The 27,843-nt window shown below is 48.8% G+C and overlaps 1 protein-coding gene across 8 annotated transcripts in view; it reads right to left on the bottom strand.

Annotated features, from left to right (window-relative positions):
* Positions 1-2,305: 2,305 nt before the first annotated feature.
* The window catches only part of Tmem229b (transmembrane protein 229B), a 40,608-nt gene continuing 15,070 nt past the window's right edge, over positions 2,306-27,843 (bottom strand). For 4 of the 8 annotated variants that reach the window (XM_013115419.3, XM_040742850.1, XM_013115418.3 and 1 more), the window contains exons 2-3: positions 16,750-16,930; positions 2,306-5,594 (exon numbers count right to left, since the gene is read on the bottom strand). In XM_013115419.3, the coding sequence (XP_012970873.1) occupies positions 5,073-5,576 (504 nt within the window). In that variant the 5' untranslated portion in view covers positions 5,577-5,594; positions 16,750-16,930 and the 3' untranslated portion in view covers positions 2,306-5,072. Of the gene's footprint in view, positions 5,595-16,749; positions 16,931-18,448; positions 18,592-19,327; positions 20,202-25,666; positions 25,692-25,971; positions 26,202-27,843 lie in introns of those variants that run through there. The other 4 variants (XM_040742848.1, XM_040742846.1, XM_040742849.1 and 1 more) reach the window with 4 other exon arrangements.

The following is a 27,843-nucleotide window of genomic DNA, read 5'->3' as shown; positions in this document are numbered from 1 at the left end:
GAATTCACAGGAGATGATCCCAAGGCATCCAGAAAGTTCTCAGTACCAAAGGGCACCTGACTCCTCATAAATCCTCCTTGAAAGATGTTCTGTCAAAACAAGAGCCACAAAGCCTTGCCATGTGTCTGTCATCAGCTGAGACAGGGATGGTTGGGCCCAGGAGTTTAGGCCAATGTGGGCATTATAATGAAATGATGTCTCAGAAAAAGGGGTGAGGGGGCTGGAAAGAAATGTGGTGGGTGAATCCAGGCCAGGCAAGGTGGTGCACAGCTTTAATCCTAGCACTTGGATGGTAGAGGCAGGTGGATATCTGTGAGTTTTAGGCTAGCCTGGTCTACATGGCAAGATCCCAGAAATCCAGGACTATACAGAGAGAGAGCCTGTCTTCACAAACAAACAAAAAATTAAACAACAACACAAAATGTGTCAAATCCAAGTTGGTAGACTGGATGCCAACAGTTCTCCTGTGTAAAACAGGACATGATGGTACCCATCTGAAATGGAAGAAAATGAAATGTGTGTGGGCACTTGGTGCCTGGCTGGAGTGCCACAGGAGCCACAAGGAGCCACAGCTGCCGTTAAATGAGACCCTGTTCCTCTAACCTTTGAGCAGTGGTTCCGTCTTCCCTTATCACCTTCACAAGAAAGGAACTCATCTGTCTTTTGTTTGTGCCAGCACACAGGTCAGAAGCACACACTGAGAAACCTGCTCCGGGAAGAAAAGCTCAAGTTCAAATAGTCTTTGCTGTAGTCAAACATTAGGCTTTGCAAAGTCTGGGAAGGTTTAATAAAATGCAGAGCTCGGAATGACCTCTGGTAGGACATTTATATGGACACTGTCTTTTGTCTGTTTGCTTGGTTTTCGAGACAGGGTTTCTCTGTGTAGCTTTGGAGCCTGTCCTGGGACTCACTCTTTAGACCAGGCTGGGTTGGGACTCGCAGTGATCTGCTGCCTCTGCCTCCTGAGTGCTGGGATTAAAGGTGTGCACCACCATCTCCCGGTTTGAACACCGAGTCTTTACCCTTTGGATTGGGTTGGGGAGGGGAAGAGGAAGGGGGAGGGTAAAGTGTCAAGAAAAGAAGCCACCTGAATCAATATAAAAACGCTTGGCTTGGCATAGTGATGCACCTCTTGTAGTCCCAGGACTAGCGAGGCAGAAACAGGAGGGTTCCTGGGATGGCTGGCCAGCCTGTCCAGCCTAATCACTGAGTTCCAGGACAACAAAAGACCCTGTCTCAAAGGAGACACCTGAGGTTGTCCTCCGGCCTCCCTATACCTGCACACACATGCATGGAGGGATGACAGGAAAAAGGCCAGTCATTGAGCTCCTCCCTAAGAATAAGACTTAGGTCCTCACAGTGCAGGTCCTGCCTTTGTTTCTAAGGTTCCATTAAGACTTTCATTGTTTGCCTCTTTCAATAAGATCTTACTCTAAATGAGCTACCTTATAGATTTGTTTAGACTAACATGCAAATGACTGTTAGGATACTTCATACTGGCTCAATTTTATAAGGAGATGAATTCTCAAAGAAATAAAAACGTTCAAGTGAATGAGTATGTGTGTATGGTAAGAGCGAGGCCTTGCCAGGGACTTAAACACACTGCCATCCATGCTCTGTAACCTGGCTACGGCTCAGGGGCCAAGCCATTTGAGTGTAGCAGACCAGACTGGACAACTTTGTTTTTGAGACAGGATCTATGTAGCCCTGGCTTTCCTGGAACTCGAGCTGTAGACCAGGTCTGAGTGACTTCAGACCCCTCTATTTCCTTCCCGGAATGAGGAAAGTAGTCAGAGGTACGGTATACAGCAACAGAGCCAGACAGAGCCAAGGTCCTCAAAGTAGGAAAGGATTACTTCTGCCAACGACCCGTCTCAGGGCACATAGCATCTCGAGGGTGAAGCAAGCAGCTGTTTGTTCAAGTATTGTTTTCATGTTGTGCAAAGGGTTCTGGCCTTTTAACCTTTCTTGGAGTACCCTCAAGCCTTCTCTAATTACGGGACATGCCAGGTTATGGCCAGTATGTTTAAGAGCTGCTCTTCTCACGGACAGGTGGCAGCAACCCGGATGCTGCTGGGACTCGGTATCTACCTTTGGCCTGGGACTGCAAGAGCTAGGGAGCATTGGGGTGGATTCAGGATACTAGAGAAGATCAGGGCTGACAGCAGGGCCACACCCTCCTCACCACCAGCCATCCTGGTCAGGAAGATGTGATGTAGATAATGCCAAGCGTGCAGGGCCCAACCTCCAGTAGTTCCTGGGAATCGGGCCCCAGCGTGGAACAGATGAGTCACAGACAGTCCAGGAACACAAACACCAGTATATTTTATGTGCACAATTATGAAAAGGAAGAGACAGACAAACAGAGACATAGCAGGCAACGGGCTCACAAGTCAGTCATGTGCCTTTCTCTCTGAGAGCTGTCCAGTTGGAGGACAGTCCTATCTACTTCAAAGGCCCTGTTCCAAAGCTGGGGCCTATAGCTCGTCCAGGTATGGGCAGCCTCAGGGTGGAAGGTGCTTCCCTCGCCTTACTCACAGTTCATGGCTAGGCCTCTCACCTGCCTCCTGCAGCAACACTCTGCACAGCCCAGAGCTTCAGAAATAGATGCTCACATGGGTTGACCCACTCAGCAGCCTCCTGAGAGATCCATGAAGAGTGAGGGACCAGGACAAAAGGGACTCACAGACACTCCCTATGAATTATTGCTGTAAATAAGCACAGACCATTGTGACTCTCTGGCATGAGGAGGGGACAGGGCATACTGGAAGCCTAGCAGACATCCAAAGCAACTCAACCATGCAGGGCAGCATACTATCTGCAACTCTGAGATGGCTGCCTTGGGCCCAGAACATCAGAGGTTCCCTAAACAGCCAGCAGACTCCCCGATGTTCACCCCAACCTTTGTGACCCTGTGCACGAAAGGGTTGGGGCCCTGGAGATAGTCAATAAAGTAAGAGCTGAAGTCTGGGCTATTTAGTGAGATCTGAGCCTGCAGGTCTGTGGCCAGGCCTTACAGTGTAGCCTCCCCTGGCTGGGGTTCTGTGCCTATGAGTGCCAAAGGAGAACAGGGGACCCACATAAGCAGATCACTGTGCTGAGTATTGCCAGGCAAGCAGATTCACTCCATGAAGCCTTCCTGACATGGGGATAAAGGGTCTTGAGAAAAAATGGTGCCAGGGAATGCTACAAGGCAGCATCCGGAGTGCTGAGAGTGGGGGCTACCCAATGGCTTTCTCTGATGGAGAATTGGAGTCTTGATGCTGGGACACCTCAGCAAGCCACTGGATTCAGATGTGAGGTGGCCTGCAGAGGCATGGGGATTCAGGGGGTTGAGATAACATGGAACTGGAGGAAGGGACCTACAAAATAAGGAATTCTCTCCATGTGTAGACAGAAAGCAACCACTCCCTTTGGAACCCTGAATCCCTGCAACCCACAAAGCCCTGGAATCAGGGCTACAACAAAACCAAAAGGTGCTCCTCCCCCTCCCCACACAGAATGGTGTTTGGTGATGAGATGCCGACCCAGGGAAACACTGCATTCTGTCCTGGACAGAGAAGACTTTCTCCCAGCCCAGGACACTCCTGCTGCTGGCCCTGCCCTGGGGCTGTCTGCATACTTCAGAAACCCTCTCCTCAGGTGGCACTGTCACTTCTAAAATGATTTATAGGAATGAAAAGACTGACTTCCACCTCAGAGTCCTCAGGGTGGCCAAGAGGAGACTGCAACGTGGGATGGACACCCTTCGATGGACCAGCATTCTTTCAGAGAGTGGAGGACAAAATCAGAAGGGGCTGGAGTAAGGATTTCATGTCCACTGCCAGCAATGGACCCATCACGGGAGAAAGACGACCAAGCTGACAATACCCATGAGTGTAGCAGGGGTAACGCTGTTTGAGGAACAAGCTCAAAGGGGCAGCTGGCCAGGAGTTGGAGAAGTAGCCCAGAGGTTAGGGGCTGAGCTGAGGTTATGGTAGAACTCATCTTTTTCCAGAAAAGGGGCTCCAAAGAGCCTTCCATGGTCTTCCACATCTGTAATGTTCCCTGTGAGTCTCCAACTAGATACCTGCTCCTCTATTGACTAACTGGCTTATAAATAAACCAGTATGGGAAAATAGGACCTAGAACTCTGGCCCCCCCCACACACACTGTGAATCCACAGAGCACCTCTCGGCCCAGATGTACATTGAGGGAATACTATGCATTTTCAGTGGGACCTCTGCAGGAAGGGGGCACCAGGCTGTCCCCAGCCCCCAGATGAAGGTGGAGGGAAGGCTGCAGGAAGGCAGGTGGGGTTCATTTTAGAGCTGTGCTGCTGGCCACTGCTGTGCTCTGTAGGGAGGGGGGGGGATATGATGACTGTCACAGAGAAGAGGGCTGCCTGCTAGTAAATGTCTTGAACGTAAGAGAAAGGGGAAACGCCACCGAACACGCGGGATTGAAACCTCCAAAAGCCCAAGGTTGGTGGGAATCCAGCACCACAGGGGCCCCCAGAAGGCCAAGGGAACAGCGTGGGGCCTTGGGGGAGGGAGAGGGGCCAAAGGAAGTTTTCCCAGCCCTTGCACAAGAGCCATGCCACCAAGCAGCCTGCTGGCCTCTGGGCCCCTCCCAGGCTGCAGCTCAGAGGCCCCTGGGGAGGTATTGGTTGCAAGCAAGCACCTGAATATTGCCTAATGGGACCAGCCAAAGCCCAGCTGAAGCCAGGGGGCAGGTGGGGTGGTGGCCCCAACATCAGCTTCCCACCTGTGGCCCCAGAGTCTGTGTCCTTCCACCAGGACCGGCCTGCTGCTTCTAAAGTAATCCATGAAGTCCTACTGTTCATTGTCCAGGCCCCAGCCCCCAGGATGGGTAGAGAGCCATGGACCAGTCCCAGTGTCCTTCTGTTGTCTGGATACTCAACTTCCCAATACCATCCCGCTGCCCACCATATGTGGTTGTGATTGCCCTGCTGGGCTAAGACCCAGCGGGGTGCAGGGCTTGTGCTGAACCAAGGGGTAACCCCGCCAGCTTGGCCTCTCTGTCCTTGAGTTCCTAGGAGAGACCTTAGGTCCCCACATTAGTCTTCTGATTTAGTCGGTCTTGACGTGGCCATTGGCCAGGGCTGGCGGACTGGCGGGCTCCCCGGGCTCTGCGTCCTTGTCGAAGCGTAGGCGGAGGGTGTTGCGGATGATAAACTGCTCCATGATGAGGGCCCCACAGAACCAGGGCACAGCGTACTCCAGGGTGATGAGACCCATGAAGTCAAAGTCGAACTGGGAGTAGTCCCAGGGACAGGCGTTGAACTGGCGCAGAATGAAGCCGGTGGTGAACTCCCACAGGTAGGTCCAGAGTGTGTAAATGAGGCAGCGCACCAGCAGAGGACAGCGGCCCCGCAGGCGCAGGTACATGCGCTCCACAATCAGGATTGAGGTGCCATAGATGAAGAGGGCCCACACGCTCGTGACCCCCGGGAACTTCCAGTTAAAATTCACCACAAACTCCCAGGCCGCTGTGAACATCACCTCGCAGAAGTAGCCGTGGATGGCATACAGGTACCAGCGGGACAGCGCTGTCAGGGGCTCGGCAGAAGCCATGGTGACAACTTGGGCTTCCTGGCGGGGATACAGGGAGACACATGAGGGGAACCGCCTTGGACCTTTCTCTGCCTCCTGCTCCCCATCTCTGTGGTGGCCAGGCTGCAGGGGATTTCAAATTTGCTTCTCCTTTCTCCGTCCTCTTTGGTACTAATCACAGTCCCAACCTTCTACCCTGCCGCATCACCTTAGTTCCCCGCTGTCCCTTAGCCAGAGGGGCCTGGGCAAAGACAGGAAGAAAGCCTAAACCAATCCTTGCTCTGAGCAACCCTACTCAAATACTATGTGGAGATGTCTACTGAACTCTGTAACATTAATGGCTGCCTGAAGTTAGTTGAAGAGTCAGCTGCCTAGCCGCCTCGACTCACAGGTGTCTCCCTTTCTCACCAGACCCATCAGGGACCCTGTTTCTCTCCCTGCTTCTTCTACAACAGTTCCAGATCACTCAGATTCTGAGATTTAAGCAGTCTCTCTCTCTCATACACAACACTATTTTAGCAATCTTTGAGTATCTCATATATTTCTCTCTCATATTTATGTATATATAATATCATCATAGCCACATATCACCACTTTTATAGTTCTTAAGTGTATGAAGAAATAGCATTAAGAACATTCACAATGTTGTACAATCATCGTTGCCATGATTTCCAGAACCTTCCTAACATCCCAAAAAGAATCTCTGTACCAGGGCTGGGATGCTACTTACTTGGTAGAGTCTGCCTAACACCATGAAAACTGGGTGTGGTGGTATATACCCGTAACCCCAAAGAATTAGAGGTAGAAGGATTAGGTCATCCTCAGCTACATAGAAAATTCAAGGGATAGCCTGAGCTACACTGGACCTTGTCTCAAAAGAGAGAAGAAGACTGTTGTTAAATGCCAATCCTCCCTTCCTCCCGCCCTGGCGGCCATTATTTCAGCCTCTATAGATTCAACGATTTTCATAAGTTTTCTCTTGTGGCTGACTTATTGATTAACGTAATGTCCTCCAGGTTTACTCAGGTTGTAGCCTGTATTGGAACAAAACCCCTTCTTTTGAAAGATAGAAGGAATTCTACTGGATGGGACATCCCGTTTCTCCACTGTTCATAGACGCCCGAATGGCTTCCGTGTTTGAGCAGTGCTGTTACACACGCATGAACAAGCATCTATTCAAGACCTGCTTCCAGCTCTTTTGGGTCTATACCTAGAAATGGAATCATTAGGCCACATGGTAATGTATAGTGGCCTTTCTGAAGAACTGCTGCATGGGTTGGAAAGATGTCTTAGTGGTTAAGAACACTTCCAGAGGACCCAGGTTCAATCCCCAGCACCCACATGGTGGCTGTCAACTATGTGTGACTACAGTTCCAGGGAGTCTGAAACTCTTCTATGGCCTTCGTGGGTACTAGGCACACATGTGGTCCACATACACACAATACACATGTAAAAAAATATCAAGAACTGTGGTACTGCTTTATACATTTTACATCTTCAGCAAAACATGTACAGATTCCAGTTTCTTTGTATCACTATTAACATTTGGGTTTTGTTTTCTCTGTAATGTCCATCCTAAACTAGACACCTAAATATGATATCATTGTGGTCATGTTTTATTTTTAACTGCTACAGTAGATGGGGCTTGGCTCACCCATTTTCCCTCCTCCTCTCTCAAACCTCACTGCCAGTCTTCAAGGTCTGGCTTCCTCCCATCATGCTTCCCTAAAGCCCTGTCTGGCTCCTAGGCCTCTGACTTTCTTCTAGTGCTCTGTCTTAGAGGGTCTGGACCACTCATGAGGACCATTATCAGAAGCCAGTCTATTTACTTTTTGATGCATGAACCCTTGTGAACAACAAGCTCTCTGACTTCTTGAGTGAACTCCCTGAGAGTGGCAATTTTACAGTCCTGTTACCCAGCTATTGCCCCAGGCCTCTCCTCTGTAAGAGTCTAAACAACACATCTTGTTTATGAAGAGGGCAGTGTGGGAGAACTCACTGTTTATCAAGAATGAGAACTTTTGTCAGCTACCAGTGGGCATCCAGCTTGACATCTGCTAACCCTCTCTCCCAGGCAGGACAAGGGACATAGGTTACCAAGGTGGCATCTGCAGTCTGCCTACCTGACAGAGAATCCTAACACCATCTTTTAGCTACACAGGCCTCATTGCAATAATACTTACCCACCCTTGTGCCTTAATCACATTTTTAAAAACTTGCTCTTACTTAAAACTCATATGAAGCCAAGTGTGGCAGTATGTGCCTGTAATCCTAGCTCTCAGAAGGCTAAGGCGTGAAGATTGCTAGTTCTGGACAGCCAGAAAGACATAGCAAGACCCTTTGTCAACACAATTTAAAAGGGGGGGCTGGTTTGCCTACCGTTCAGAGGTCCTGCACTCGGTTCCCCCAGCCCTGTGTAAACCAGGCATGGCCATACACGACAATACTCCCAACACCTGAGGAGTAGAGGCAGGAGGAACAGAAGAAGTTCGAGGTCATAGTGAGTTCCTGTTCCTGTTCAGCCTGAGCTGCAAAAGATCTGAGAAAGGGTGGGAGAGGGGAAGGAGAGGAGGAAGGGGAGAAAAGAGGGGAGAGAGGGCACTTCACTCCTGTTTTATACGTGAGACTGGGAGAGAATATCATCTGCCCAGGCTGTAAACAGAAGAGCTTAGAGCAGAGCCAGCTCTGAATCCCCACTGCAGACTCAGCCTCCTGCATAGACCTGTGTGCCTCCTGCCCCTTCGTCACTCAGAAGCATGTACGCTCCCCCTTCCTAATGAAACATGAGAGCATCCTTGGCCTGCCATTCAAGGCCCCAACATATCTCTTCCACCTTAATTCTCACTAGCCAGGCCTCCCGGCCTAGGCCTTGTTTATTCTGTTTGGTATACCTTCTCTCATCCCTACAAACACAAACCCAATGTCTTGATGATCTTTAGAACAAATCTCTCCTCTCCCCAGGCACAAATCCTCTTCCTTCTCTGAATTTCCATAGCACCCCACCCCTCCGATGCTGATTGTTTTGATAAATTCCACTGATAATTTTCAGTTCTAAGACCTTGTCCACTTGGTTGACACAGCTTAGACCTCTTCCTTCTGTAATACAGCTAGATTCCTTCTCTTTCCTGAACACCTCCTCCTGTTCCCTGTGGGTACCTCAAGCTCCTTCCTAAGTCAAACTCAGTGTCTTTCCCCAAACCAGTTTCTCTCCTTTGACCCTTCCTGATTAATGGCTACTGTGTCAGATTCACTGACACCCCACAGTGTGAATACAAGGCTGCATTCAGCACAAGGATGACAGTAGTTCTCAATCAGTAGCAAATGCCACCAAGTATAGCATCTGCAAACCATGTCCTAAGACACCCGTCATTTCCTATTGTAACTGAGGCATCTGTGGGTCAGAAGATCTCAGCTGGCTTAAGTCATGAGGCCGTGAGTCATCCAAGGCTCTGTCCTGTGCTCAGCTGGGGAGGTTAAACTGGGGTGACTGTGCTCCATCAGTTTCTCATCTTCCTCCTGGGCCCAGTAGACTAGCACTCGAGGTAAGTGGTAAGTCATAAGCCCGAGAGCAAGCCAGCCCAACCACACACGTGTTTTTTGCTCTGGTCAAGAGAAAGAAAGAAGGGAGGAGGTCACTGTTAATGGTCCAGGGTACAGCTGGAGATAAGGGATAACTTCTAAGGTTCTGTAGTACACTAGGTTAGTTATGGTTGATTGCAATTCATTGTGCATCTCAAAATAGCAAGTTGGGAGGACTTTGAGTGCTCTCAATAAAGGACTCATGTTTCAGGTTATAGCGCCAATCACCCTGATCTGATTATGCATTGTGTACATACATGGAAATGCCACACTATACCTCATAAATACGAAAATTTACTACTTGTTCCTTAAAGAGTTTTGTGTTTGGTCGGGTCTGATGTTTATCCTAGTCTGGCTCCTGAATTCACTGTGTAACTAAAGATAACCTTGAACTTCTGGTCCTCTTGTCACTCCCTACCAAGTGCTGGGACTGCAGGCAAGTGTCACTGCCCAGTGCAGAGTGCTACAATGGGAATTAAACCCATGGCTTCCTGTATGCTAGGCAAGTACCTTATCAACTGAGCTATATTGCCAGCCCCCATTCAAGATATTTTTGATATTAAAATTATTTAGATTATTTTCAGAAGTAAAAAGGCAACCAGTTTTTTTTAAAAGCCCTGATTAAGCCCTGTGAACATCTCATTGGTCAAAGAAAGTCACATGGCAAAGCTACTAACCCCTGGACTTGGCATCTTTTGAATCCCTTGGGAATCCATCTCCTCATTTGCTGCTGTTCTGGTTCAACTGTATCTCACCAGGCAGCTCCAAAAGTCTCCCAGCCTTGCCTTGCCTCCTTCCAGTTCAAAGCCATAGCAGAAGTGTATAAGAGGGTGGTTTTCTAAAACGCCAGTCTGATGTTTCTCCCCATTAAAAGCCATTAGTGGATCTTGAGCATCAGCATCCCTCAGACAAGGCTGGCACAGTCCTCCTGGGCCTGGCTCTGCCTCTGGATCCGGCCAGCTCTGTGCTTTGGATACCAGCATCACTGTCTTTGTGGGATGCCCTTCCCATTTGCTGCCTTTGTACCCTCTTACCCCTACCCCTATCTGCCATAGCCCGAGAACCTGCCACTCTGCAAGACTCCAGCGCTGTCCACTGACCTGTGTGCCGCCTCCACACACCTTGTTCATCTGTCCCAGCAGCCAACCCTCTCTGCTGTGATTTGTCCAAAGGCTAACACCGTAACCATCTGAGGGACATCTCATGCAATGTGAACAGAAAATGCCAGGACTTGAGGCTGTGAAATTAACACTGGGTTTCGCAAAGGTGTACTCCCATGTAAACGTGTAAAACATTCAGCACACATTGTCATCGGATGAGATTATATATGAGTCTGTATTACATTTTTCTGTATACGCTAAACTTGGCCAATAAATGGATCCAAGAAACGTGATAAAACTGATGTAGGGTTTTTCCTCCTGTGCCATCCTCAGTACAATTCACAACACAGGTGTGAACAGTGTAGTGACTGGACTCAGGAAGCCTGGATCCTAACTGTTTGAGCCTCACATCCCAAGCCTGTAAGATCCTTAGCAAGCTACCTCACTGCACATAGCCTCAGTTTCCTTTTAAGTAAAGTATGGTAATATGAATGACTACCAGTTATCGTGAGGATGAATTTTTATCTAGCTACTACTAAACACTGCAAATATGGGCTAGAAAAATGACTCAGGTTGGGATCACTTGCCATTCTTGCAGAGGACTAGGGTTCCGAACCCAGCACCCACATGGTGGTTCACAACTGATTATAACTCAAGTTCCAGGGGTCCAATGTCCTCTTCTGGCTTCTGCAGTAACTTTATGCACATGGTATACTTACATACATACAGGCAAACACACATATAAAATAAAATCTTAAAACACACACAAACACACACACACACACATTTCTGCAAAGATCATGTCCTTTCTGGCATAGCTTCTCTGGCTCCTAGGGTAGCCTTCCACTTCAGGCAGTGTTACTAGGCCCCTGCCCTGGCCAGCCTGCTGGCAGCCTTCCCTACTAAGCAGGCTACAACGATATTGAGCCACAGAATCAGGAAACCCTATGAAACAATAATACCACACATATTGCATGGGAGAGCAAATGTGAGGTCCCTGCTTCCCTGTGGCTGCTCACAGCTGAATTAAGAGTAAAGGTCAGCCCTGAGGGTCAGGCTTGAAGATAGGATAGAATAAAAGAATAAACCTTCCTGGCACGGCCTTGCAAAGCTCTACTGTTTTGGAAATTTCCTCCACAGACCAAGAAAGAACAGACTGGGGCCACAGGGAACCACAGAAGGGGCTGACAGGTTTAAGGCAGGTGGCCCAGGCACAGAGTTCTAAGATTACTGGGCCTCCTAACCTAACCCAGGCCCTTTTGGACTCAAGTCTGTCTACGGGCCCTGCACTCAAGCCCCTGACTCCTCTCTAGGCAGGGGATCCTGGGATGGGAAGTTTCCTACTCAGAGGTCTCCCCTAAGGCAGCCTGATATGACTATGTGGATCTCCTTACAAGGCAGCGCACGCGTGCTTGCGTGCGTGCGTGTGTGTGTGTGTGTGTGTGTGTGTGTGTGTGTGAGAGAGAGAGAGAGAGTAAGAGTGAGTATGTGTGTGTATGTGAGTATATGTGTATGTGTGTGTGAATGTGTGTATGTGTATTAGTGTGTGTTTATGAGAAAGAGAAAGAATATTGTGTGTATGTGTGTGAGTGTGTGTATGTGTGTGAGAGTGAGTGTATGTATGTGTGTATGTGTATGAGTGTGTGAGTGTGTGAGTGTGTGAGTGTGTGTGTGTGTGTGTTGCTGGGGATCAAACCCAGGACCGTGTACATGCTAGGCAAGTGTCCTGCTACTGTACTCCTTCCCCAACCCAATCCTCCCCCTTCTTCACGTTGACTCTAAATCCTGTTCTACTTGTCTCTGATTGGCCAAGAATAGTTTCTCAGCTGGGGCCCACCAGCCCTAGCTTTCCCAGGTGACCAAAGAGCTGGGCCTCAAAATTTTATCAGCAGAAGAAAGAATGAAGAAAGAAAGGAGGGACCTAGGACAAAAGGGGCCAGCTCAGGAAAAAAGGCAGGAGGACATGACAGGGGACAGAGGGAGCCCCAGGCACGGTTCCATTTTTTGTCAGCAGGAGGCACTTGGGCAGATGGAGGGGAAGCATACCTAGGCAAGGTCAGACCTTGTCCAAGGAGCGGTGGCAGGAGAATACAGCCGGTTCACGCAGGGTGAACGTGGGCAACTGAAAGACCTGGCTGGGGCAGAAGACAGGGCTGAAAACAAAGGAATAGGAGAGTCTTTTGGGTTGGGGTGTGCTCAGATGCTAGAGAGAACACTGACCTGGGAACATTTCAAAACGTTGGTCTCAACTCCCATTTCTTATCACCTAGGTGCTGTGCTTGAGTTTGTTTCTAGGACAGGCTCATCCCACCTTCTCCTGGGTCCAACAGGCCCACTCTGTTCTTCCCTCCCTCCACCTGGCCTCCTTTACCCTTACACCCCTTCCAATAACTCCTTGCTCAGCTCTGGAATCAGAGCCCTGGGAAAGTCTACAGCAGGAGCCAAAGCTCCGTGGACAGTGGCCTCGTTCTCCTGGTGATAAACACCAGCATTCTAAGGACCACGGCAAAGATGAGACAGCCCAAAGGTAATCAGGGTGGCACAGAGGAGAGTGTGGCCAGGATTGGAAGCCTGGGGGGTGGGATTTGGAGAGTGTGGATGGTTCATCCTGCTTTTGTTGGTCTTTGTTGGCCAAAGAACACAGTGTCCCTGAGAAGGGTAAAAACTCAAGTGATTGCCAGCATGAGGGAACTAGTGGTGGGATCAAGGCAGCTGGCTTCTTGCATCCTGTTCCTAGGAACAGCTCAGTCTGTTGAGCTCCACCACAGGGTAGCATCACACGGAATGGGCAACTGAGACAGGTGAATCGGCCGTAAGAGACCAGGATAGGCAAAGCCAGATGGAAGGGCTGCCTTTGGTTTTCCTGTAAATTCTGGTTTTATTCCGGGAAGCTAGGATGCTGCAGTGGAATAGCTCTGGGGATTTCTGCCCAGGGGAACATCTTGCTAGGCTTGGCATCCCATTCTCTTCCTGAGCTTTGCTTCTTACACACCCAAGCACCCACATCGCTACCATCCCATGCTCTGAGGAGCCGCACAGCCCATCCAGGAGATCCCTGGGCAAGACCTTGAGTTCTGTCCCTAGCAGGATTGGTATTGAAGGTCAGAGGAGTCAAGGGTGGGTGGCGGGATGGGCGACAGCCATTCTACATCTGAGCTGTTATCAGATCCGAAATGGTCATGGGCTTCCCTTGTCATCAAGGCAGAGGAAGGAAAACAATATGCTTCAGGGTCACAATGGGCCAAATGGCTAGGTCAGATGCTACCAATGCCTACTCCTTTCTCTTGACAGGCCTCTGAGATCAGTGACACCGAAGAGCTGGATGAGGTAGTCCCCTTACCTTCCAAGTGACAATAAATACCAGATGTTCTTCCCAGCACTTTCTTTGTTTTAACTCAGAGAATTCTGAAGCCCATTTTACAGAGGGGAAAAAAAGAGGCAGAAGGAGGCTAAATAATTAGAGAATGTTCTCACAGGTCTAAATGGCTGGACTAGGAATTAAACCCTCATAAGTGTGGCTCCAGGGTCTTCAACCCTAGTCAGCAGCCTGTGCTCCCAAGGCTGGCTACAGGCTCGTCTGAGGTGCATCTTCCAAGGTGCTGTCTCTAGATACTAAGGTGGCACCCAGAGGGTCAAGAAGATTCATGGAAATGCATGTGTGCTTCTTACTGGACCGTCCAGCACGCTCAGAACTAAGTGTTAGGCATATCACAGGCTCCTTGTCTATTTCTCAGACCACATTCTGGCAGGAGTCACGCATAAGTACTCCAAGGTCATAGCTAACCCTCACAGACTGTGGCAGCAGCCACCCCTCAGAGCCTCAAGCCATGAGCCATTTAAAGACCCTTTGCCAGGGCACATTACCTAGTGCTTTCCTAACTGCCAATCCACTCTGGTATGGAACCTGAGACAGCTCAGCCCTGCTCTGGAAATGCCAGCCAAGAACAGTGGCCTGTGTACAGGATGTCCAGAGAAGCCATCTGTCCAACAACAGCCAGGGTGTCAGAAACAGCCTCCTCACACAAGGCTTTGGAAGGATTCAGATACTGAGCACATCCCAGATGGGAAGGATGGAGGTGGGAGTGTTCAGGGGAATGGGAGGGCCTGGAAAATGGAGTCTGTCCTGGTCCAGAGATTTGCTGGGCCTCAGAAGCAACGAGCAAATAGCAGGTTGGAGGCCACAGGCTCAGCATCCTGTGCACTGTCTAGAATGCTCCTGATAGACTTCCATGTGGCTGCCTCTCTGTTGTCACTCGGGTCTCAACCAGCTGTCAGCTCTCTGAGACCTTCCCTGAGCCCCCAATCACAGTCGGACTTTTTATCATTCAGATCATCCCATCTTATTGTCTGTGTAGCTTTCTGTTTATGGCCTTGCTCCAATTGCAGTGAAGTCCCTGTAAGGGATGAGGTTTTGTTTTCTTCACCGAGGCCTAGCAATGATGCCTGACAGGGCCTGGGATAGATGAGTGACTATATAGATGTGTGGATAGATGGACACCTAGGCCCAAACATACCCAAGGTCTGAAGCACGGTGAGAATGGGTACAGAGAACTAGCTAGCTCAGCCTTTCTCCTCTCCTCTCTTTGGGAAATATGGTTTTTTAAACTTTAAATGTTTAATTCTAAAATTTAATAATATATATTTTTTCAATTACTAAAGTAACGTGCTCACAGCTACAATGTAAATGTTATAGAAAGAACTGACTTAGCAACCAAAAGATACCCCCCTTCCACCTCTTAGAGAAAGTCGCTATTAATGGTGCCTTCTGTTTAAACTGTTGTGAAAGAAGCCTGCCCTGGCACCACAGAAAGGGAGAGCATTCATAACGAAACTGAAGTCACAGAGCCAGTGTCTCTTCCCCTTTGCGACCTTCCCCAGGTGCACTTTATAAGTCGCTGTGAGGCACAGTCTGTTACTACCACTTTCACACAGATAAGAACCATCTTCTTCCAAGTTCTACAGCCTCTATGCTCATCCTTACAATAGCTATATAATACCCCGCCGAGCGGAAAACTATAATTTACTTGACTAAGATATTCAACAAAGGTAATAATTGTTTTCCATTTTCCCTATTACAGAGAACACCACAGAAATACCTTTTATGTCTGTAACAAAAGAAATGTAGTCATTTTTCTTCTTGAGACTATTTCATAATAAAAGACCCATCTATCCCCTCCCCTCCCCTCCTTCCTTCCTTCCTTCCACCATTTTTATTTCAGTCTCATTGATTCAAAGCTGGACTCAAACTACGTATCCTCTTGGCCCTCAATTAAAGATATGTGCCCTAGCATTCAGATAGTTTTCTGGTTCTCTTTCTTTTCTTCCTTCCTGCCTTCTCTCTCCTTCCCCAGCCCAGATGGGGTCTTGCTATGTAGCCGAGACTCTATCCAGGTATCTGCCTGTCTCTGCTCTCCAAGTCAGGGTTTACAGGCATGTGTTCCCATGCCCGGCATGAAAGCCTTCTTCGTGAGTAATTCCAGAAGCGGAACTCCTGGATCAAAGGTGTGACAGTCTTCAGACTAGTGGTGTAGATTGCCATGGGAACCTGTGCAATGTGATGAGTGGGTCTCACATCCTCCTCACAGGCCCCTTCAAGTGCAGGTTAACTTGAGAACATCTCCTTAAATGACCTGTTAGTAGCACACTGACTTTGCAAGCATAAGCAGACTGGTAAATAGGTTCTGACCCACAGCTAGGAGAGTGGAGATTTATCTACAGCTGAGAAATGACCCAGTTGCCCTGTTCCCATTCCCTGCATTCACCAGTATGGAAACAACTCTGGCTTCAAGAGACCAGCCCATGACCTCTTTAGAGGCTGTCCAATCAAGATGGCCCCAGTGCCAAGATAGCCGTAGTGTCAGCTGCCTGCCCTGCCCGATTGGAACCTCCTCCTTTCTGGTCCCTGATCCCTCTACACTGGCATAATGGCCTTCAGGCCTCTGAGACTTGGGAGAACATCCAATTGTCATTCTTTAAAGCATCATTGAGGATAGAGGCCTGATGGGGACAGGTACACTCTGCAGTCAAGGCCTCTCACCCTATGTAGTGCTTGCCTGGACTGAGGAACCTCTGCAGAAAGTGAGACGACTTGCCCTGCTGACTCCCTGTCACCTTTATGGTACCTAAGGCCCTGGATGCTCTACCCAAATCCTTCGGAGCAAGGACATTAACTTCTCATGCTATGGGGGCAGAATTCAGATTCTAGGTAAGGCGTAGCCTCCACTGTCTGCACGAAAGCATCCAGGAGCCCCTTGAGGAAAAAAAACAACATGGGAAGATACCCTCTCTCCAGTGAATGGTTTTATCCCTGCCAGCCAGATGGCTCTAACAGTGGCATGGCCTGAAACTGCTCAGCATTCCCCTCCTATTCCAGAACTGTAGCCATGTGACAAGCCCTTGGACAGGAAGCAGGCTGAGAACTTGAACCCTATGACCTGACCCATGCTGATGAGGTGCCAAATGGGAAGGCAGACAGAGCCAGTGACCCCCCCTCTACACGTCTGGGGCATACTCACTTAACACAGCCTTGACTGTGTGGCTGGGAACAGACATCAGGATCGCTGTGCCACTGTGCCCCAGCTTAACCTTGTCTTGGTATCAGACTGGACCTTGGTGCCATTCTCAGTGTTATAAACAAGCATTCACCCCGAGGCTCAGCTAATTCTTGGCTGGTTGGCTGGAAACTTCCAGGAGTCTCTGGGAATAAAAGAAGAAGCCATCATTAGCTTAATCTACCCCCAGGGCTGAGCCACCAGGTCAACCCAAAGGTAGATCTAAGACCAAGTACTCAGTAACAGGTCACAAAGGTCCCTTTCCTAGGACATTTATGCCATCCCTTCTGCTAAGGGCAGGTCAGTCCAGATATCAGAGGCTGGGATGGTTCGCTGGGGATAGTCTTGAGGGGTTAGGACTAAGGGGCATTTTGTGGCACACATGAATGAATGGGCACTTTGAAACCTAAAAGGAAATAACGTTTTAGAACCCAGCTCCAGCATAAGCTTCAAGGCGTACCTCGAGAGCGGTCGGAGACATCTCTTTGCGAGTGCAGTCAAGAGCCACAGGGAAGGCAGGTAACACAGGATATTTGGTTTAGCATTTAGAGAACTAAGTACTCCACACAAGTAAACAGAGGAAAGCAGAAAGTGTGCTAAGTACCCCCACAACCCAGGCTGAGCCCTTTAATCCCAGCACTCAGAAGACTTAGGCAGAAAAAATTCCCCAAGTTCAATGTCAGCCAGGGCTACGTAGTGAGACCATGGCCAAGAAACAAACACAGCAACGAAAAGTCCCAAACCTTACCTGCAATCCACTATTGTCATTCTCACCCCATGGCATTAATACCCTGACTATTGGTGAGGTCCTTTACGGAAAGAACTGGCTATAAGCTGATGTGAATCTTACTTCATACGGCCTTTTGCAACATACATTCTATTCTCTCAGTAATATTCCCAAGACATTTTTTTTTCTTTTTACAAGACTGGGGATTGGACTCAAGACTTGGTATATGCCAGGCAAGGACTTGACCACTGAGTTATATTCCCAGATCTTTAAAAATCGTCTATCTCGAATGAGATACACACAATCTTCCTGCTTCCCTGTAGATAGAATCCGACTTGGCAGCGAGACTAGCAAGACTTGACCATTTACTTCATGAAGACTTTGTTCCAAAGTGAAGGTACCAGAGCTGCCTTTGCACGCCCCTTGATACAGTGCTGTCTATGCAGGTTCCCAGACAGGACTTTGCCCAGCACATGTGGCCACGTAAAATCTGACAATAATGTGGGGGCTGGCTGAGAGGTGGCACCATCACCCTCACAGATGGGAAGAGCACAGAGGTGCAGACTTGTGCTGCTACCCAGAGGCTTCTGAATGGAAGCAAATTCTCTCCTATTGTCACCTAAGCTAACAACCTGTAAGGCAACAGACTGCTGACAAGTTTGAGGATAGGGACCTAAAATGTACCCTGCTAAGATTGCTGTGGGGACAGATGTGTCCCCATGTCATCTCTTTCCCTGGTCCCCAAGGGTAAGTGAAGGTATGCGCTCTGTGTGTGTGTGTGTGTGCGCGTGTGTGCGTAGGCTGCTATGCTCAGCCTTGCCTGTCTCTCCCCAGTTCCTCCATAAACAGGAACCTCAGCCCTCTCCCAACTGTCATCTCCCTCCCCTCTCCTAGCCGCCTGACTGAGGAGGGGGCCAAGGTCACCCTGGCACCTACCTATCACCTTGAGGAAAGAGTCCTAATGAGGCATGTTCCATATCCTCCACCATTAGCACCGCCATGGCATGTGTCCCGGAGAGTTCAATCCTACCCATGGGTACTTCCCCTTTCCTGGGGCCTAGGCAGGCCACAGCAACAGCACATGTCAAAACAGAAAGAGAAACCAAAAAACCCACATCCTGCCCGGTCAGCCTGGTGCTGCAGCAGTGCACAGCCAGCAGGAGATGACACTACTGTGGGAACCCACCTCTGGCTGGATACCTTCTGCCTCTTTGTCTGCTGGCTTTTTCTGAGCGACGGATAAGACGCTAGGGTCACAGGCGTCCCACCTTCTCCTGCAAGTGTACACGCTGTCCCCAGATCCCTCTCACACTCCAGTCTTCAGGAGCAGGAGCCATGGGGCAGAAGCTCAGGGGCTCTTTCATGGGTCACACAGCCCAAGTGAGACGCGTGGACAGCGTGTGAGCATGTCAAGCACCCTCACGTTGGCTAACGTGCGGGCAGGGTTGGACCTTCTCAAGCTTAGCAGCTCTCGGGAGTCCCTTAGGACACCATGGAGCAGGGAGGTGGTGGTGGGGACAGCTACTAAGGCACAGGATGTTAAGAGATTTGGTCAAATCTACATCTCTGGCTCAAACCCCAGGCCTTGGGCACCCACTCCTTTGGAGCCCTGTGCTCCGTGTCTTCAAACTGCTTCCCACCTGAGCCTCCTCTTCAAGGCCCACGTCTACTCAGGTCATTCACACAGTATGATCCACCCGGTGCATCCTATGGCCAGCTATTTTGCACACACACACACACACATACACACACACACACACACACACACACACACACACACACAGCAGTTTCTTTCCTGTTACCGCATTAGCTCACCTAAGGCACTCCTGGGAGATGAAGGATCAGGGATGACTACTCAGTTTCAGGCCCTCTCTCCTCCAGCCCTCCTCCACAGCCTGCCAGCTCTTGCTCTTCCTGTGAGGCCATCCACAGCCTGTGGTCATCCTGTCTTTACATTCCCAGGAGACTTTGAGCATGTTTCTACAAAACATGTCATCCACTTGAAAATAACCTCACGAGTGTTTACTTCCCCTACCACAGGAGGAATTCCCGGAGACCACAGATCTTCTATTGGATGGCTGGGTAAGCATAATAGAGAAGGATCCAGCTAAATTCTTGAGTGATGGAGTCATCTAGCTTGGTGTTAACCAAAGCTAGCAATGCCCAGAGTTTGTCTCTAACATCTAAGGCACCTTCATGGAAAGGAAACTCTCCCATTAAGCAGCATCAAGAGGGGGCTACAAGGCTGCCTTTGCAGATGAGCGGAACAAAGGGGACATTCCTCTTCTTTCTTCCATGTCCAGGCATCATCACAGACTGGGAGTGGATGGCATAGGTCTGGACAAAACAAAAGATCTGTCTAAAAGTACATAGGGAGAGAGGCTGGGAACAGAGAGTCCCGGGCAGGCATCCCTGGGGACACTACAGGCTCCTACATAGTCAGAGGTGTGAGTAGGTCCAGGTCGGAGGATAACAAAGCCCACTGTTTCTACAGTGTGCATGGGCAGCCAGTTCTCAGGAGGAGGATTTGTTTGGCAAAGAGGTTTAACCAGAAGCTGCTGGCAGGAAGTCCCCGCATCATTCTCTCTCCTCCGTAACTATTTAGGGTAAGCTGGGCTTGCAGGATTCAGTCTGCTTCTCTGACTGGAATCTAAATCCTCTCACCTACTCCATCTCCATGGCCTGGGACCTAAGAAGGGAGCCAGAAATGAGTTTTAAAAAATCCATTTGTAGGCCTTTCCCTGTAGAAATTCCCAAATCTCCCAGAAAAAAAAAAAAAAGGAAAGATCAAATAATCAAACTGGGCTTGGCATTTGCCTCTAATCCCAGCACTCAGGAGGTTGAGGCAGGAGGATCAGGAGTCCAAGGTGAGCTTTAGCTACGTCTCAAGTTCTACATAAAACATTGTTTAAAAACAAAAACAACAAAACAACAAGAAGCCCACTGATAAAGAAAAATCGATGGTTTATCAAAACAAACACCCTCACATCAATACAGAGTACTTCCCTAATCAGTTGTGGAGGATCCCCCCAGAGAGAGAGATTCCTCAGCAGATACCCACTACTTACCCTAACAGTTTATTTTTACTCTGACATTATACCCTGAGATAATGCCAGATCTCACAAAGTTGAGGGCTCACCCCCATATGGCTGCCTCACCTCAAATGCCAATCACAGTTTTCACCGACACTTCTTCTGACCACAAACCAGTGCTTCTAGGCCCTGTTTCCACCAGCTTCCTTTGCTAGGATGCTTCATAGAACTCACAGAAACACCTACCTTGACCGGGGCAACCGTACAAGTGGGGCAAGGTAAAGGCAAAGGCGGTGGGTTTGCACTCCCAGCACCCTCTTAGCAACTGGGAACACAGCCAATGTCGACGGGTTGTCAAGAGTTTTTATACTCTGGGAGGTTGACTGCTAGGGCTAGAAGTTCCACCCCTCTAATCTCTCCATCATGAGGTGTTTTGATGATTGGCTCCATCCTAGCTAGGGCGCCACCCTAGACATTTCATTAGTGAAAACTCAAGTGTGACCAAGGGGGCACTCATTCAACTGTGTGAGCTTATTCTATAGTGAGACCAGCCCTGAAGGCTTCGGATTTTGCAGGTTCCCAAGCCACAGAGTGACCACTCAAAGCTACCAACACAACTGGAGTCCGAGGACCCTAAGGGGTGGGCAGTGTATCATTATCCCCGGGGATGGGAATAGGAGGCACAGGCATGGACATGGCAGCTGTCCCCACAGCGCACTCAGTTTTGGCCTTCCACGTGGCTCCTTGCTCTGGGCTTGGACTCTGGATATCCCTGCCTGCTTCTCATCTCACCCCCATCTGCTCTTTAGCTTAAGGACTCCTTGTCCTGCCTCCGGTCTGTCCTCTCTCATCCCTCCTCATCTAGTCCGTTCTACCTTATTGAGCCCCTTGCAAGCTCCTCTCTAAGAAATTGTCTAGCGGGCACACCTGGGAGTGTGGTCTTTGACACCCCCTGACACACACACAGCCTCTTTCCTTTCCCTCCCACAATGCTCACTGGCACCTGGTAGCTCCTGCCTGCTGCCTGAAAAGCTGGACAGCTGCTGAGCTTTCTAATTAGCCGCCTGGCTGCTGTCCCAGAGCTAGGCATGCATTACAGTAAAGCATCTCCTCCACAGCCCCCTTCATCCATAATCCCCCCAGTGCAGATCCCAACAGGTCACATGACACTAGCAAGCCAACCCCTGTCAGCCATGAGAGGAGGAAATACTGACTTTACCCTATAGAGTGCCCAGGAACTTGTCTGCTGCCCGCCCCCCATCACTGTCTATGTCTTAGAGCATACTTCAGGTCTTCTGGAACAACAGAGTCCCCTCAGAAAGTAGAAGCCGGTTTTGTGTTTGTTTGTTTGTTTAAATCACAGCTAGGCTGGCCCAGCAGTGTGGCACTGGAGGCCTCCTTCCATAACTAAGCACCCCAGAGATTTCTACCTAGCCCAAGAAGTCCTGTTATTCAAGGTCTCTGTAGATCAGGCACTTATTTGCACTCAGGTGTGAATAAGACAATGCTCTTTGTCCCTCACCCCACAGAAATTCCCACCACCCCCTGTTGCAAGGTACCCAGTGTTCTGTAAAGTGCCAGTTCAGCCAAGTAAAACTCCTACCAGCCAAGCAGAGGTCCACCAGCTAGAAACGCTCCTTTCAGTCAGGGACTGGTTCCTTGTCAGCCACAATTTAACAACTGGTTTGATAAGTAAAGACAAAATGAAATTCTTTGACTGATGGTCTAAACATCCATCTGCCTGTAATCAGAAGAATTTAAGTAGCCTTACCATACCCCACAATATTATATCTAATCTAATAGTTCATTTTAACGGAAAAGTACTTGCTGCCTCCCCCAACCCACCCTGAGACAGGGTTTCTCTGTGTAGTCCTGAATGTCCTCAAACTTGCTTTGTACTTTGTAGACCAGGTTAGCCTCAGACTCATTGCGTTCCACCTGCCTCTGCCTCCCAAGTGCTGAAATTTAAGGTGTGTTGCCACCACCGCTTGACTATTGAATATTCCTTCTTATCCAGTTAATATGATGAGTTTTCTGTTACTGTCAATCAAGAAAATCCTAAGACAGGCATGAGGCTCGCACATTCACATGTCCACCTACAGTGCTCCAACCACAGCAGCTCTGCTCCTTACAGACAGAAACATGGTGAGTCAATTTGAGCATGACAGCTATGACTTTAAACATTTGAAATCTCCCTTCTGGTCATTGTCTGGACCTCAATTGCCAGAGAGGAAAATTTACCTTCCCCATGCCAGCAACCTAGCAAACCTTAGCCATCCCTTGGAAACGGCACACATGGGGACCAGAGACAAGGTGTAAGTCAAGATCAGGAGGTGCACAAATTCAATTTTTCTAAACCTTCCAAAAGCATACTGTCCGATTGGACAGTCACCAGACACAGGAGGTTATTTAAGTGTTAATAAGTAAAAGTGCATGAAATTGAAAAATCAAGCTCTCAGATGAACTAGGCACATTGCAAGTATTCAAAACTATATGTGGCCCTTGTCTGCCACATTGGACAGCAGATGTGGAATATTTCCACTGTCCTGGGAAATGTCACTGGATAGCACTGCTTTAGATTTGCTAACACTGAGTTCCATTCCCTTGATCCTGGGAATCCTGACCTTCTGAACAGATGCCTGCATTCTCTGGAAACAGGTCTAGATGGCCAAAGCTACCATTTAAAATGAAAGGAAGGTTAACCTTCCACAGAAGTCAAAATCTACTGTCTGGAGAAAGACTTCTTTTTGTTTGTTCAGTTTTTTTGACACAGGGTTTTTCTGTGTAGCCCTGACTGTCCTGGAACTCACTCTGTAGACCAGGCTGGTCTCAAAATCACAGAGATCCACGTGCCTCTGCCTCCTGAGTGCTGGGACTAAAGGCATACGCTACCACCTCCCAGGTTTGAAGAGTGATTTTTATTCAAGAGAGTCATGGCTGTTGATGAATGAGGCCAGCCCTTGGGTCCCTGGCTATAATTCAGTCTATGGGTACTGCTCTGTGCCAGACAGTTTCTGACAGCCCATCCCATCTGACTGTATATAAGTCTAGGAAACACACATAGACTTTAACTGATTTAGGAAGATGAAGCTCAAAGAAGTTAAGAAACTCACTTATGTCTATAGCTAAAAAGTTGTTTCTACTAGTATCTACCGCACACCCGCACACATACACACCACTCATGGAGATGGAGATCTAAGGGGAGGGTCTAGGAGTACTTGATTTGCCTATAGCAATGGGCCATTTATAGTTGACAACAGTTCCTCATGGAAGACAATCTCAATGGGCTCTCAGAGACCACCTATATGCCCAGGAGAGCCACCTTCCAAGGGCCTGCCAAACAAGGCTTGGGAGGAACCATTCCATAACCACAGGAAGGCAGCACCATGGAAGATAAATCTGTGATGGCGGTAGGGGTCAGAAGGAAGACAGGGCATGCCATTGCTCCTGGGTAAAGAGGGAAAGGGTGTAATGCAAATTTATTTTAGGAAGCTCTCTGGCCCACAGGCTCCTGATCTTTGCATCCCCATGTTCTAGACAGCACTTGACATAGAGTATCTACCTGTCAACCCAGAGGGAAGGCAGGGTTCGAGTGCTCCAAGAATGAGGAACTTTGGCCAAGAGCAGCCTGAAGGGCAGGTATCCTGGGGTGCCAGGTATGGACCGGAGAACGATGGTCCATCTGTGGAACTGCTGTCTGCTCTCCACCTGATTCTGTCTGGCCCATCTCCTTCAAGTGGCGACACACAGGAAAGGCTGTCAGACACTTGGCAAAGCAGACGCCAGCCACCTCAGGCACCATCATCAAGAGCCATGAGCTCAGCAGTCCTGGCCCCTCCCTCAGCCTCTTGCTGGACAGCTCCATCTACTGAGCAAGCACCCAGCCTTGCAACACACTCAAATTATGGCTCCAAACAGCAGTTAGGCAAGAGTAATTAAAGGCAATGTTATCTCAGTCAGCCTCTCATTAGCCACATAATTAGACTGCTGAAAATAATTAACATTCCTTTTGACAAAGGAAACAGAGGACCCATTACATTCATTAAGGCAGCCTCAAGCCAGCCCGAGGAGGCTGGAAAAAAAAAAAAAAGAACTCATCACCTAGCCCTGCCGGCAGCACAGTAGTGCTGGGTGACTCGGACCCAGTGACAAGTCCTGCCCCGGGTCAGGCTGGTGGGTAAGCATGTGACACTGTATACCTCCATGATGTTATAGATTAACAACTACACACATGTACACAAGGAGAAAATAACCAGTGGAAGAGCTGGAGGCCAAGGATATGCATCTACCTCCTCCTGGCCCTGGGCACAACAGATAAGACGTTTTCTAGAAACAGTTAAACCAGTACATCACCAGGAAACAAGGAGGGGTCACAAAGACCTCCTGAAGACAGAAGGAAGTAAGGATAAACTGAGGAGACCCCCACACACTCAATTAAAGAAAAAGAACTAGCAGTAAGGATAGCTGACTTCCACAAAGCACATGTGATGGACATTGGTCCAAGGATTTGCCATGTACTAACTCACTGTGACTTAGGGACTGTCATTGACAATCCTGTATAAAAAGAGACCCAGAGTGGCTATAGGAAACTTTGTCTAGGTCGCGGTACCAGGGCAACACCAGCAGTGTGGCTACAGATTCTCTGTTCCACTGGGGGAGGGGGGGATGTCCAGGGTCCATACTTAAAGTGAGCGTATGTGGGAAACCTGGGTGGGGAAGCAGAGATGGATGCTGGAATAGAGGGGCCAGGAGACCCCAACACTGCCTAGCAGGCACATCCTATCCTCCTGGAAATGGCACAGCACAAGTGGTGGCCTGAGCTGACAAGAGAAGTGACCAGAAAACGTGAAAGGCGTGAATACACAGTATTCATGCAAAGACAACAGGACGAAATGATTTAAAATACGATAAACAGGAGTCGGTTCTATCCTCCACCATCTGGCTCCTTGGGACTGAACACAGGTCATCAGGCTTGGTGGCAAATGCCTTTACTCATGGAGCCATTTAAATGGCCCCAGAAGCTACTTTTTAAAATACCTAGCGTGATCCAAGTACTTAATAGGATTTTGTTGAACAGAGTAAAAAGCATTAGGTCCTGTCTCGTACACCAGCCAGGCCTTACCAGGGCTGTCCATAGCTGGCTGTCCCTCCAACACATAGTCTAGCCTCTTGGGGTCTCTGCTCAGATCCTACCTCCTTCTCCACCTGGAATACCCGTCTCTCATCTTAGTTCACCACGTGTCCTTTATCGCATACTCAAAGATTACTATCTCGGACAAAAAAGAACAAGAAATCACTCTCTGTGGAAAGAGCCTACCACGATCCTGCCCCCAAAGTCCTACAGGCACCCATTCTCTAGGGTCCCAGGACAGCGCTGGTTGAACTATGCAATGAGCTCAACATATCAACAATTCATAGGCCTCTTACCTTTCAGCAGGTTCAAGCCTTGTTTTGGTAAGCAGTAGAAAGCTAATGAGAGGGCCCCAGGGTTCCTTTAATACCCCACCGTGTGCAATAAATCTGAGCTGCTGCCTATGTCATCTGCAGGAATGACAAACCAGCTTCTACTGACGGGAGAAGGACCAGGAAAACAGGTGTGGAGAAGCCGTGACTCAGTGGGCCAGGCTCTTCCACGTGAGCCATGCCTTCCAAATGACCCACTAAGGTGTAGAGAGATTTGAACTCTGTGACCCAATGGGCTAATTAGGAATACCTGTGACCCATTGGGCTAATCAGGAATACCGTAAACACACTCTGGCTGGTTGTGAATCTGAGCAAAACAGACGTGAGAGCAAAGCAGGAAGAAGGAAGAGCAAGAGCCTCTCCAGACACCACCAGAACTCCACCCTGGGACGTCAGTCATCTGCCAGTGTCCCTCACAAGCACATTCTTCCCCTCCCTCACCCTGCTCCTCCGACACGTTATTCCTTCCTCTTCCCAGGATCAGGTGTTCTGTGTTCTAAAGCCGGAAGACAGGGTTAAACGTTCGCGACTATCCCTACATGTAATTTACTATTACCCATAAGCCCCTAAAAGTGAGTCAGGATTCTGGTTAAAACCGGAGCTTTTGAAGTTTCAAAAACTTGCTAGTCTCATTTACACTTAGGCCTCTGAGCCACATTTCTCCCTTTGGAGGTCTCACTCGGCTTCCTAGGGCAGATTCTCCGTTTCCAACCCCCTCTACCATTCCCCTCCACCCAATTCTTAAAAACCCTCCCACACATCTCAGGCACTATCCCCTCCTGAGGTTCACTGCCCAGCTCTGTATGGCCACAGCCAGATGGTACGGTCTCTAAAGAGGCTCACGGGAGTGCAGCAGGAGATGGAGCAAATTGCCCATCACACAGATGTGTTCACTTAGTAATGCAGAAACCCTGATATGCATATCAAATTCAAAGACCACTGAATGCTAACAGGCTGGGCAGGAATGCTGAAGCACAACAGGGAACCTGGCAGTTTTGTTTGTTGGTTTGTTTGTTTGTTTTTAATGTATACGTGCTCTGTCTGCCTGTATGCCTATATGCCAAAAGAGGGCATCGGATCCCATTTTATATGGTTGCAAGCCACCATGTGGTTGCTGGGAATTGAACTCAGGACCTCTGGGAGAGCAACCAGTGCTCTTAACCACTGAGCCATCTCTATAGCCCACTAGCTATTTTTAAAACAAAATCTTGGAGGGCTGAGGGTGCAATATAGCAAGCCCAGAAAACCAAAAAGAAAATGTGTTCCCTTACATTGCTTTTCATTGTAGTAGCGGGACCTTTTAAGTTCATCCTTTATTCATGCATTCATTGATATGTCCATTAAACAACCACTCAGTGCCTATTTGTTCCACCAGATCTGTATATGCAAAGACCCTAGCTCAGATGCCCTAGCTCAGGCCAAGCATCTTGACACTTTATCAGGCACATTCATACATACATAGGACACCAGAGAAAATTATTTAACCACTGGGGTTGGGGGTGGGCTCGGTGGCAGAAGCTATCCAGGATTTTAAAGTCCAGGTTTTCATCCCCAGCATGACGAGAGACAGGATAATCATTCTGAAGGCCTCCAAAAATTAATCAAGCCTAATAGTAAATCAGGAATTGCGACCCCAAATGCTAATGAGGACTGAGCAACCAACACAATTAGTTAGACTATTAAGAAACCCAACCCACATCAGTGCAGAACCACCATGAGAGATGGCTGACAGGACTCATGAGTAATTAACTGGGAGGAGTTGAAGATACACCCAAACTCTGCCCCTGGCTATGGTGGTGTCATTCCCCCTGGCCCTGGAGAGAGAGAAGAGGATAT

The sequence above is a fragment of the Mesocricetus auratus genome, unplaced genomic scaffold (assembly GCF_017639785.1).
Source record: "Mesocricetus auratus isolate SY011 unplaced genomic scaffold, BCM_Maur_2.0 Super-Scaffold_15014, whole genome shotgun sequence".
Classification (NCBI taxonomy): Eukaryota; Metazoa; Chordata; class Mammalia; order Rodentia; family Cricetidae; genus Mesocricetus; species Mesocricetus auratus.
This window is presented reverse-complemented; position numbering and strand designations above follow the sequence as displayed.